Source organism: Brassica oleracea, chromosome C3 (genome assembly GCF_000695525.1).
Source record: "Brassica oleracea var. oleracea cultivar TO1000 chromosome C3, BOL, whole genome shotgun sequence".
Classification (NCBI taxonomy): Eukaryota; Viridiplantae; Streptophyta; class Magnoliopsida; order Brassicales; family Brassicaceae; genus Brassica; species Brassica oleracea.
In genome coordinates, this window is record NC_027750.1 from 36,491,366 (window position 1) to 36,504,670 (window position 13,305).

Below are 13,305 nucleotides of genomic sequence, written 5' to 3' on the forward strand. Positions count from 1 at the left end.
CAAATCATAATTTCTTGGTTATGAGCCGTCCACAATCTGGTTCATTACAGTTTTGCATTTTTTTCCTTTTTGGTACTACTTTAAATAAATGAAATGTTAAGTTTAGGTTGTTTTCGCATTGAGCTCCACTTGGAGACCAGTCCACTTTGTTATGGTTCGTTCTAAGCCCTCTAATTGATATCCACAAACTGTTAACAAAAAAAAAGATATCTACAAATTAAAAATGGATGAATCCTAATTACAAACACTATGCCCTTTATTTAAGTATAATTTTTCTAACAAATAAAGTAGACTCGAACCAAAATTCAAAACTCCTACGTAAACAATACTTCTACAGTATATATTCAATCAATCAAGTTCATAGAATGATCAATGATCAAAGAGAACAAATCCAAAAGAAAGTGCTTTTAAAGTCAACGAGTGGACCAGCTAATACCGCACTGGCCCAAAACAGCACGCGCTTTCGGAGTTTTTAATATCTCACAAACAACGTCGTTTTATCTAATCCACAGCTCCACACAGACACTAGCAAACACTAAAAGCCGGTTAGGTTGACTGACACGTTATTCATTGACTTGTCAACCCCTTCTATAAATAGCACCCTAAAACTTACTAATTCTACTCACTCAAAACTAAAAAAACACACTTGATCTTCTCTAGCTAAAACCCCTAAAATATAAACATATCAAAGATGAATTTTGTTAGATCATTGTGCGTTTTCATTACCTTCCTCAGTTGTATAGTCATCTCGGTCCATGGCCAAGCTGCCGCAAGGCCCGGTCCTGGTTCTGGCACGAGGATAGGGTTTTACTCAACCACATGTCCTAACGCCGAAACCATTGTCCGAAACGCCGTGACAGCTGGATTCAGCTCTAACTCTAGAATCGCACCAGGAATACTAAGAATGCATTTCCACGACTGCTTCGTCCAAGGCTGTGACGGTTCCATCCTTATAACGGGAACTAACACCGAGAGAACAGCCGTTCCGAACCTCAACCTCCGTGGATTTGAAGTCATAGACAACGCCAAAACCCAGCTCGAAGCTGCTTGCCCTGGCGTCGTCTCTTGTGCTGATATTTTAGCTTTAGCCGCTCGTGACTCCGTTGTCCTCGTAAGTTCTAATTAATTAGTAACGTTGCATGCAGTTATATTATTTTATTTGTAACTTTCAAGTAACGTTTTTTACGTGCATGGAATAATTTTCATGCAGACAAGAGGAACAAGTTGGCCCGTACCAACTGGACGTAGAGATGGTCGAGTTTCTTTGGCTTCGAACGCTAATAATCTCCCTGGTCCCGGTGATTCCGTCGCCGTTCAACAACAGAAGTTCTCCGCTTTGGGACTCAGTACCCGCGAGCTCGTCGTCCTGGTCGGTCAGTGGTTTACATTTTACACAATCCAAGACCTATAAATTACCAAAATTTAACGTTAAGAAACTCTGTTAATGAAATTCACATAGTTATCAAAAAAAAACGTTAAGAAACTTTTATATGTGTCCAATTTTTGCATAGAAAACTTTATTTTAAAATATAGAAACTGAAAACAGTCAGTGCCGTCTTAACCAATATAAAAGTCCCGGACGAAACACAGAACATAGACCATTTTATAAATATTTTTTATATTTTTCTTCGCTGCATTTCTTTTAACTTGAACTCTAAGACCTGAAACCAGTGTTTTGAAAACTAGACCGGACCGGCCGGTCGGACCGTGACTCGGCCATCTATTCGGTTTCGGGTTATACTAAAAATCAGATTTGAGTTAAATTGGCAAACCCGGTCAAAAACCGGTAAAACTCGCTAAAACCCATGATGGAGATTGATATTAAAATCCTATTTTTTTCAAATTCAAGTATTTTTTTAAACTGCAAATTTTAAAAATATTTCATAAAAATTCATATTGTTTTCTAAGTATCTATCTGAATCAATTATTTTCATTATTTTATATTATTTTTAAAAAATTTCTTTTTGTTTTCATATCATTTTTAGATTCTAATAATTATATAAAATTTTAGAAAAATAATTTTATGTTGTACATATAATAGTTACTTAATATAAAATTTAATTAAAATTTAAAACCCAGTTGAACCAGTTGGACCGGTCCGATCATTGATCTAGTTACAATGCCGAATCAACGTCTGGTCCGGTTTTCAAAACACTACATGAAACAAATAGAAAAAAAATCTCAAAACTAATGGTGAATGTACAAATGTTTTATTGTTTTGTCTTGTAATAAATAAATTAGGTTTACTTAATTATGAGTCTTTTTGATGATTTAACGAATTGAAATGAACCTTTAAAACAACACACAAAAAATTTTGAACCCATATACCTATGACAAATGCCTATGTTGCCATGGGTAAGAGCCGGGGCTGAAACCAGTTATATAATTTTAACAGGAGGACACACGATCGGAACAGCGGGATGCGCTACATTCAGGAACAGACTATTCAACAGCACCACAGGCCCTGCCGATCCAACCATTGACCCGACGTTTTTGGCGCAGCTTCAGACACAATGTCCCCAAAACGGTGATGCCAGCGTACGCGTTGATCTCGACACCGGAAGTGCAGCCACTTTTGACACTTCCTATTTCAACAACCTAAGCCGTGGCCGTGGAGTCCTCCAATCCGACCAGGTCCTCTGGACCGACCCCGCAACTAGACCCATTGTGCAACAGTTGATGAGTCCTAGAAGCACCTTCAACGCTGATTTTGCCAGGGCAATGGTTAGGATGAGTAATATTGGTGTACTTACTGCGGCTAGTGGAGAAATTCGTAGGGTTTGCTCCGCGGTTAATTAAGTAAATGATTAAAACAGTGGTTAGTCATGGATAAACTTTCATGGCTTGCTAAATACTTGTTTCTTGTATGCTTTTAGTTTCAATAATAAATAAACCAATAGAAAACGACATAAGAAAATCCCAAAAGTGGGTTGATATGAAAAAATGTATCTATAAGATGTTTGTATTCGATTTCTTTTGGCTTTACTTGGTGGAATTAGTAAAAGGTCACTTCTTCACAAATAATTGCATGACTCGTGATGAGTTTGGTTCTATTTTGTCTTCTTATATTTTATAATCTCCGTTACCCATGAGTAGACTTCCGAGGGTAATGTTCATGTACCACCAATGATTCAAAACTGAGGCTAGATAAACTAGCTAAGCAGAAAAAGGAGATTTATCTAAATTTAGATCATTTACGAAAGTACAATAAATATGGAATACAATTTGACTATATAAGAAATGAAACAAGGCGTATGATACTTACTTTTCTGTATTAGATTATGTCTATTTTGCTACATGTTCTCATGGATTTTGAGAGGTAAACAAGGTGAAGAAAAATAAATGACCGAATTAAACCGAAACCAGACTACCACATCTAATGGCATGTGTATCGAAAGGTATAGTCGCATACACACATTTGATGTATGTATACTTCAAAAATGATGGGTTCTTAAATTAACTTTTTATGCTCATCAAATTTATTAAAATAATGACTAGAAAACATAGTTTAGTGTAGCTTTGGTGTTACGGTCCAATTATGTAATACAGAAGGAAAAAAAACAAATAATCAACTGTTAAAATTCTGGTCAAATATTCACCCCTTATTAATTTGCAAAATATGTTAGTCAATTTGTCAGGATCTTTATAATTTTAAAACCCCAATTATTTGTTGCGTTATCAAAATTTATGAGGTCTTAGAGCATGATTAATGGGAATATTCATTTGAGATTTTTAGAGCACGATTTGACACTTTTTTTTCAAAAAAAATGCATTTTATATCTTTAATTTAAGATTTTATATCATTTATTTAAAAAACGTTTCTTAGTGTTTTTTAATTAAATTAGATGTATTTTATATTACACTAAGAATTTCACCGTAAAAATCTGCATTGATCATGGTCTTAGTATGTTTTTTTAAACACTTTGAAAAACTGCACTGATCATGGTCCCCCCCCCCTCCAAAAAAAAATAAGACCTATTTCTGACGTGCTTTGATGCTCGACCATTACAAATTTAGTTGCATAAATATCATTACATTCATGGCAGTGCACATAACAAACTAGTGAATAATGTCAATGATTCGTTAAAACTCTCGTGTGCCAGTCTTGTCAAAGAAAATAGATAGTTGATTGGGCAACCAATTAAGGATTTATATTTGATTAGTGTATAGTTGATAAAAATAAAGAATTATTTGTTTTGCAGACAAAAGAAGTTTAACATTATGACTTAATTTACTAATGTAAATAAGAATGCATAATAAGCCAATGCAACAACAACAAACAAAAGAGACAAAAATACAATATATTAAACCATATATAATCAGGTAATTTAAGCATATCTTTATCTTTATCACAGACATTTTTTTGCAATGCAACTGTTTAATAAACTTTGGCAATCCTACAAATAGTTAATTAATATGGTACATGTACGTGTATTAAGTTTGACTGTATTATTAAGTGAATGCATTAGCTGTATTGATTTAGACCGAGCAAGCAATTCTTTTCACACTTCAAATAATTTATTAGATTTTTAGCTGATGCCTTCTTCACTATATACGTTGGCCTTAAATTGCATATGGCTGTAATTTTATACATAATTATTGTAGGTTTTAGTGCAGAAATGTTAAGATAAAGAGAAAAGGTAAGATGGCGTGGTTCACGACTCACGAGTCTTGTCAATATTTTGATTCGAAACTAAAACTTCCAAAACATCTCGAGTAGAAGACAACATCCGTGTAAATGGTCTATTATTTCAAGGGAGAATTGCCAAGTGTGACTCAAAACTTGGAGTCAAACCCAAAACAATACCCCAACTTGGGTCAAAGGCAAAAGTAACCTAAAAGGCTATTGAAATTACAACTATCCCCTTGTGACCAAACAAAAAAACGGAATTCTTTTTACGTTTCTACCCCTCGCAAGTCGTCTGTTTAGACGACTTGAAAATAAGTCGTCCAGACGACTTAACTTAAAGTCGTCTGGACAGTTAGTCTTAAACATAATTTAAAAATTTTGTAAAAAATATTTTGATAAGTGAAAAATGGGAATTATGTAATTAACATATGTCTTAGGAGGTATAAATTAAGATATAACAAATTTCAATTGTTTTCAGCATAGATGAGTGAAAGTAGTAGTGAGTCATGATATTCTTTAGTTTATGTTTCATCAACATATGTTGTAGTATTGTATGTGTTCTTAGGGTTAGATTTTGGAAAGCATTAAAACCGTTTTTGAAAATTTTTAAAATTACTTATGCGTGTTCATTTCTGTGTATAGTAAACACTATTTAAGTATAATTTGATTTTATAACGTGGTTAGTTAGTTAATCTAGTCATTTTAGTTTAGGGGTTCATTTTAGGGTCTAGGACGACTTAATATTTTGTCGTCTGAAAACAGACGACTAAATATTAAGTCGTCTGTTGTACATTATCAGCCAGAATAAGTCGTCTAAACCGGACCAAACCTTAAAGTTTACCAATGTAATTTTAAAGCTAACCGGATTATTTACCCAATATATAAGGTGATTTTTATTTTTTTTGTTTCATTTTTCGCGAAATTCAGAAACCCTAACAGTTCTCCCTCTCAAAGGCGATTTCGAATTCCCACGATTTCCGAACAAACCATCGTTCTCAACATCGGCTATCTATCTCACTTCATTCTCACCGTTGTCGCCGCAGCTTCTTCTAACCCTAGCCGCGCCGATTCCTCTAAACCCTAGCGCCGCCGATTCCACTATTTCCGAACAAACCGTCGCCCTCGCCACCGTGGTCACCAACGTTCTAAACACTAGCGCCGCCGCTTCTTCTAAACCCTAGCGCCGCCGCTTCTTCTCTGTAAACCTTAGCGCCGTTTCTCTGTAAACCCTAACGCCGCTAAGTCATCAATCTCGAGGAAAAGATGAACATAAAACGTTGTCTCTATCAATTTACTCATTCTCACCGTTTCACGTTTATTTTTTCAGATCTATAACCGCAATGACGAGTACTCCAACTCCTTCTGCGACTGGAAGACTTGTAAGTAATTTAAGTCGTCTACTAAGTCGTCTGGACTTATATTGTTGTCTTTGATTATTTTGCAGACAAAAAGGATGGATATTCCAGAACTCCCCCGTAGGTTATACACATCAGGGGAAGAACCAGAAGCCCACAATAGCATTTCGTATCATACGGATAACAGCAAGTTGCATACTGCTCTTAGGAAAGCTCTTACTGATGACGAATTTGAAGAGCTCAAGGAGTCGAGTTTGGGAGTTTTCATCAAGTTCAAGGAGCAGGGATTTGGTTGGGCTTCAAGGCTGGTTCACTACATGCTCAGTTTCAAGCTGGACATTAAGAAGAAGTATGAGATGTGGTCTCTCGTTGGTCCAGAACCTTTGAGGTTTTCACTGTTAGAGTTTGAAAACCTCACTGGTCTAAACTGCGAGTACATCGAGGACCTTGAGACACCAAAATGTGACGTTACCCCAGAGATGGTTTCTTTCTGGGGGATGCTGGGAGTTCATCTGGAAGCTGGGCCAACTACTGATCAGATAATAGCAGCACTGAAGAGATGCGGGGATTGGTCCAGGGAAGATCGCAAGCGGCTCGCGTACCTCTCCATCTTCACTGGATTCATTGAAGGGAGAAAGTTTTCAACCGCTACACGATCTACTCTGGCAAGGCTAGTGATGGATTTAGAACGGTTTGAGAATTATCCATGGGGGAGAGTCGCGTTTAAGGTGCTGATGGACTCTTTGTGGAACAAAGAAATTGCTGGCTGTTACACCGTGGATGGGTTTATACAAGTTCTTCAGGTCTAGACGTACACAGCTATGCCGGAATTGGGTGCTAGTATTGGTGGTCCCAGAGCAGACAGTCCGTCTCCACCGATACTGGCTTACGAGGGCAGCAGAGGCCGCAGATCAATGAAAGCTGCTATCTTGAGTCAGGTATTTACTTCAATCCAAAAGACTGCGCAGACGACTTATTATAAGTCGTCTGGAAAGTCTTCCATCTGGACGACTTATTAGACGACTTATAATAAGGCGTCTGGAAAGTCTTCCCAGCTGGACGACTTATCGGACGACTTAATTAAGTCGTCTGGAAAGTCTTCCATCTGGACGACTTATTAGACGACTTATAATAAGGCGTCTGGAAAGTCTTCCCAGCTGGACGACTTATCGGACGACTTAATTAAGTCGTCTGGAAAGTCTTCCATCTGGACGACTTATTAGACGACTTATAATAAGGCGTCTGGAAAGTCTTCCCAGCTGGACGACTTATCGGACGACTTAATTAAGTCGTCTGGAAAGTCTTCCATCTGGACGACTTATTAGACGACTTATAATAAGGCGTCTGGAAAGTCTTCCCAGCTGGACGACTTATCGGACGACTTAATTAAGTCGTCTGGAAAGTCTTCCATCTGGACGACTTATTAGACGACTTATAATAAGGCGTCTGGAAAGTCTTCCCAGCTGGACGACTTATCGGACGACTTAATTAAGTCGTCTGGAAAGTCTTCCATCTGGACGACTTATTAGACGACTTATAATAAGGCGTCTGGAAAGTCTTCCCAGCTGGACGACTTATCGGACGACTTAATTAAGTCGTCTGGAAAGTCTTCCATCTGGACGACTTATTAGACGACTTATAATAAGGCGTCTGGAAAGTCTTCCCAGCTGGACGACTTATCGGACGACTTAATTAAGTCGTCTGGAAAGTCTTCCATCTGGACGACTTATTAGACGACTTATAATAAGGCGTCTGGAAAGTCTTCCCAGCTGGACGACTTATCGGACGACTTAATTAAGTCGTCTGGAAAGTCTTCCATCTGGACGACTTATTAGACGACTTATAATAAGGCGTCTGGAAAGTCTTCCCAGCTGGACGACTTATCGGACGACTTAATTAAGTCGTCTGGAAAGTCTTCCATCTGGACGACTTATTAGACGACTTATAATAAGGCGTCTGGAAAGTCTTCCCAGCTGGACGACTTATCGGACGACTTAATTAAGTCGTCTGGAAAGTCTTCCATCTGGACGACTTATTAGACGACTTATAATAAGGCGTCTGGAAAGTCTTCCCAGCTGGACGACTTATCGGACGACTTAATTAAGTCGTCTGGAAAGTCTTCCATCTGGACGACTTATTAGACGACTTATAATAAGGCGTCTGGAAAGTCTTCCCAGCTGGACGACTTATCGGACGACTTAATTAAGTCGTCTGGAAAGTCTTCCATCTGGACGACTTATTAGACGACTTATAATAAGGCGTCTGGAAAGTCTTCCCAGCTGGACGACTTATCGGACGACTTAATTAAGTCGTCTGGAAAGTCTTCCATCTGGACGACTTATTAGACGACTTATAATAAGGCGTCTGGAAAGTCTTCCCAGCTGGACGACTTATCGGACGACTTAATTAAGTCGTCTGGAAAGTCTTCCATCTGGACGACTTATTAGACGACTTATAATAAGGCGTCTGGAAAGTCTTCCCAGCTGGACGACTTATCGGACGACTTAATTAAGTCGTCTGGAAAGTCTTCCATCTGGACGACTTATTAGACGACTTATAATAAGGCGTCTGGAAAGTCTTCCCAGCTGGACGACTTATCGGACGACTTAATTAAGTCGTCTGGAAAGTCTTCCATCTGGACGACTTATTAGACGACTTATAATAAGGCGTCTGGAAAGTCTTCCCAGCTGGACGACTTATCGGACGACTTAATTAAGTCGTCTGGAAAGTCTTCCATCTGGACGACTTATTAGACGACTTATAATAAGGCGTCTGGAAAGTCTTCCCAGCTGGACGACTTATCGGACGACTTAATTAAGTCGTCTGGAAAGTCTTCCATCTGGACGACTTATTAGACGACTTATAATAAGGCGTCTGGAAAGTCTTCCCAGCTGGACGACTTATCGGACGACTTAATTAAGTCGTCTGGAAAGTCTTCCATCTGGACGACTTATTAGACGACTTATAATAAGGCGTCTGGAAAGTCTTCCCAGCTGGACGACTTATCGGACGACTTAATTAAGTCGTCTGGAAAGTCTTCCATCTGGACGACTTATTAGACGACTTATAATAAGGCGTCTGGAAAGTCTTCCCAGCTGGACGACTTATCGGACGACTTAATTAAGTCGTCTGGAAAGTCTTCCATCTGGACGACTTATTAGACGACTTATAATAAGGCGTCTGGAAAGTCTTCCCAGCTGGACGACTTATCGGACGACTTAATTAAGTCGTCTGGAAAGTCTTCCATCTGGACGACTTATTAGACGACTTATAATAAGGCGTCTGGAAAGTCTTCCCAGCTGGACGACTTATCGGACGACTTAATTAAGTCGTCTGGAAAGTCTTCCATCTGGACGACTTATTAGACGACTTATAATAAGGCGTCTGGAAAGTCTTCCCAGCTGGACGACTTATCGGACGACTTAATTAAGTCGTCTGGAAAGTCTTCCATCTGGACGACTTATTAGACGACTTATAATAAGGCGTCTGGAAAGTCTTCCCAGCTGGACGACTTATCGGACGACTTAATTAAGTCGTCTGGAAAGTCTTCCATCTGGACGACTTATTAGACGACTTATAATAAGGCGTCTGGAAAGTCTTCCCAGCTGGACGACTTATCGGACGACTTAATTAAGTCGTCTGGAAAGTCTTCCATCTGGACGACTTATTAGACGACTTATAATAAGGCGTCTGGAAAGTCTTCCCAGCTGGACGACTTATCGGACGACTTAATTAAGTCGTCTGGAAAGTCTTCCATCTGGACGACTTATTAGACGACTTATAATAAGGCGTCTGGAAAGTCTTCCCAGCTGGACGACTTATCGGACGACTTAATTAAGTCGTCTGGAAAGTCTTCCATCTGGACGACTTATTAGACGACTTATAATAAGGCGTCTGGAAAGTCTTCCCAGCTGGACGACTTATCGGACGACTTAATTAAGTCGTCTGGAAAGTCTTCCATCTGGACGACTTATTAGACGACTTATAATAAGGCGTCTGGAAAGTCTTCCCAGCTGGACGACTTATCGGACGACTTAATTAAGTCGTCTGGAAAGTCTTCCATCTGGACGACTTATTAGACGACTTATAATAAGGCGTCTGGAAAGTCTTCCCAGCTGGACGACTTATCGGACGACTTAATTAAGTCGTCTGGAAAGTCTTCCATCTGGACGACTTATTAGACGACTTATAATAAGGCGTCTGGAAAGTCTTCCCAGCTGGACGACTTATCGGACGACTTAATTAAGTCGTCTGGAAAGTCTTCCATCTGGACGACTTATTAGACGACTTATAATAAGGCGTCTGGAAAGTCTTCCCAGCTGGACGACTTATCGGACGACTTAATTAAGTCGTCTGGAAAGTCTTCCATCTGGACGACTTATTAGACGACTTATAATAAGGCGTCTGGAAAGTCTTCCCAGCTGGACGACTTATCGGACGACTTAATTAAGTCGTCTGGAAAGTCTTCCATCTGGACGACTTATTAGACGACTTATAATAAGGCGTCTGGAAAGTCTTCCCAGCTGGACGACTTATCGGACGACTTAATTAAGTCGTCTGGAAAGTCTTCCATCTGGACGACTTATTAGACGACTTATAATAAGGCGTCTGGAAAGTCTTCCCAGCTGGACGACTTATCGGACGACTTAATTAAGTCGTCTGGAAAGTCTTCCATCTGGACGACTTATTAGACGACTTATAATAAGGCGTCTGGAAAGTCTTCCCAGCTGGACGACTTATCGGACGACTTAAAAAATGTTAATGGCATTTTCGTAGATAAAGTGCAGGTGTGGGGTTAAAATCTCAAAAAAAAAAGGAGTCAAAAGAAAAGGTTAGTTTTCTGTTTGACTCCAAGTTTTGAGTCACTTTTGCAAAAAGCCCTTATTTCAACGATTCCATTTATATTCTATTGTTTCCTATTTCCTGTTTTGATAGAATAAAATAGAAGGCCACAATCCAATCGAGTCATTGATTCTATCAAAGTTCCATATCTCCAATCCACCACCGCAAAAATACATTATTCTCGATCTTAGATTATAGGTTTACAGGTCTTTTGTCATCTAAAATATTCAAATTAAAATATAAAGGTAAGATACAAAAATAGGCAAAAATGAATATTTGCATTAGTTTTTTGGGTGAAATATCGATTTAAAAATAACACCTTTTTATATTGCATTTGGATTTGGTAGCTAGTTAGGATTTACACTCGGAACAAATGGATGCAAAAACCGCTTTACTTCATGGAGATTTGGAGAAGAAAATATATATGGAGCAACCAGAGAGTTTTGTCAAGCCTGGAGAATAGCATCTTGTGTGTAGATTGAAGAAGTCACTCTATGGTTTGAAGCAGGCTACAAGGCAATGGTACAAACGTTTTGACTCATATATGTTGAAAATCGGCTATCAAATGTGTGAGTATGATTGTTACGTTTATGTCAAGACCCTTGACGACCATTCTCCCATATTCTTGTTGTTATATATTGATGATATGCTTATTGCTGCAAACGATATGGAAGATATCAATCGTTTGAAAATGTTACTGGGAGATGAGTTTGAGATGAAGGATCTTGATGCTGCAAAGAAGATTCTTGGTATGGAGATTCACATGGATAGAAACTCTAAAAGATTATGGCTTTCTCAGAAGAGTTACATTGAAAAGGTTTTACAACGTTTTGACATGTTGAAGGCAAAACCGGTTACACCTTTGGTGAAGCACTTCATACTTTCAGCAGAACAATGCCCAAAGTCTGCTGAAGAACTTAAAGATATGGTAGAAGTTCCTTATGCTAGCGCAGTTGGATGTTTGATGTATGCAATGGTGTATACAAGGCCGGATCTAGCAGTTAGTCAAGTTAGTAAGTATATGTTGAATCATGGAAGAAGTAATTGGAATGATGTCAAATGGATTCTAATTAAGGTACCTACGAGGAACAAGTGATTATGGGCTTATGTTTGTGATATCTTGCACATTTGCATTGTTTTAACTCTTCATTCTTGCATGTTTTGGTCATTTAGATTAGGGATTATGCACTTTAGTTTCCTTTTTGCATTGCATAAGTCTTTATCAGGTGTTGGAGTGTCCATTGGAGTTCTTGGAGGTACTTGGAAGCATTTAGGATCAAAGAGGGAGTGGAAAGTGTTTTTTGAGCGAGTAGAGCACCGAAGCGGGCAATGGGAGCGACCTACGACACCCGCTCCAGACGAAGCGAAGGCAGCGCGACATCCCACAGCGGGGTTCGGCACCCGCTCTGAGCGATGCATCTTGGTCGACGAACTTTGAAGCTGGAGCGGGCAGTGGGAGCGAGGTCATCAACCCGCGCGCTATATGGAGTAATGAAACAGAGAGCCGGAGCGACCTCTCGGAGCGAGGTGAGGCACCCACTCTGGAAGCAGAGCGACCTGGTGGAGCGACTTCATCAACCCGCGCGCAATATGAAGAAATGAAGCAGAGAGCCGGAGCGACCTCTCAGAGCGAGGTGAGGCACCCGCTCTGGAGGCAGAGCGACCTGGTGAAGCGACTTCATCAACCCGCGTGCGTTTCTCTTCTTCTGATCGAACATTTATGTTTTATTTGGGCCTTTCAGGTTGTTGACTGAGCCCACTAGGTTTTAGAAGTCATATAAATACTCTCTAAACCTAATGTTAGGATCTTATCTTGTTTTCTATCAAATCAAAAACCACTTTTGGGTGAAAGATCTAATCTTGATCATAATTTCTTATCTTTGCTTGATTACTTTGACCATTAATCATGTTTAGATTTGGATCAACTAATGATCTAGTGTCTACCATGATTATGAGTGAGTAGTCATCTTTGGATTCATGGGTTAGGATGATTTAGGATGATTAAGTGATGATCTATAATGTTTAGAGTAGATTAATGTGTTTCCTTGTTTGATTGAGTGATCTTAATGCTAAGCTTGAGTTGGCCATTCTGGTTTAGAACTCTAGACATTTCATTGCCCGGAAGGTGTTCGATGAAATGTCTGAGTCAACTCATCAAGCTCTTAGCTTACCCTACCAAAGGGATTTGATGTTAAGGGAGTTAGGAAAGTTGAATGATCTATCCTTAATGATTGCTTGATTGACACAAACCAAAGGAATTTGATGTTTAATCATGAGAGTAAATAAGCTTTTATCTTGGAAGAGAACTTGCTTAGAATTGATATCTAGATTTAGGGGAATGTGTTGATTGAAACCTTGTCATTTTAGATTTAATCTTAGTCATCTGAAATCAAAATCTTATGCTCATGATTCCTCCTTATTCCAATTGATTGAAAGTTGCTGTTTAGTTGCTTTAGAAATATGTGAGATTGATTGAAA

At 39.1% G+C, this 13,305-nt stretch overlaps 1 protein-coding gene across 1 annotated transcript; it reads left to right on the plus strand.

Moving 5' to 3' along the window:
- The first annotated feature begins 638 nt into the window (after nucleotides 1–638).
- On the plus strand, nucleotides 639–2,985 carry LOC106332204 (peroxidase 71). Its single transcript, XM_013770684.1, has 3 exons — nucleotides 639–1,111; nucleotides 1,211–1,373; nucleotides 2,396–2,985. The coding sequence occupies exons 1-3, from the start codon at nucleotides 692–694 to the stop codon at nucleotides 2,797–2,799; spliced, it is 987 nt and encodes a 328-aa protein (XP_013626138.1). The 5' UTR covers nucleotides 639–691; the 3' UTR covers nucleotides 2,800–2,985.
- The last annotated feature ends 10,320 nt before the right edge of the window (nucleotides 2,986–13,305 follow it).

Excerpts from the sequence above, each read along its gene's own strand:
- LOC106332204 (XM_013770684.1), top strand. The coding sequence starts at position 692 with ATGAATTTTGTTAGATCATTGTGCGTTTTCATTACCTTCCTCAGTTGT. Across the intron at positions 1,112-1,210 it reads CTCGTGACTCCGTTGTCCTC|ACAAGAGGAACAAGTTGGCC; the intron begins GTAAGTTCTAAT and ends ATTTTCATGCAG. Across the intron at positions 1,374-2,395 it reads CGAGCTCGTCGTCCTGGTCG|GAGGACACACGATCGGAACA; the intron begins GTCAGTGGTTTA and ends TAATTTTAACAG.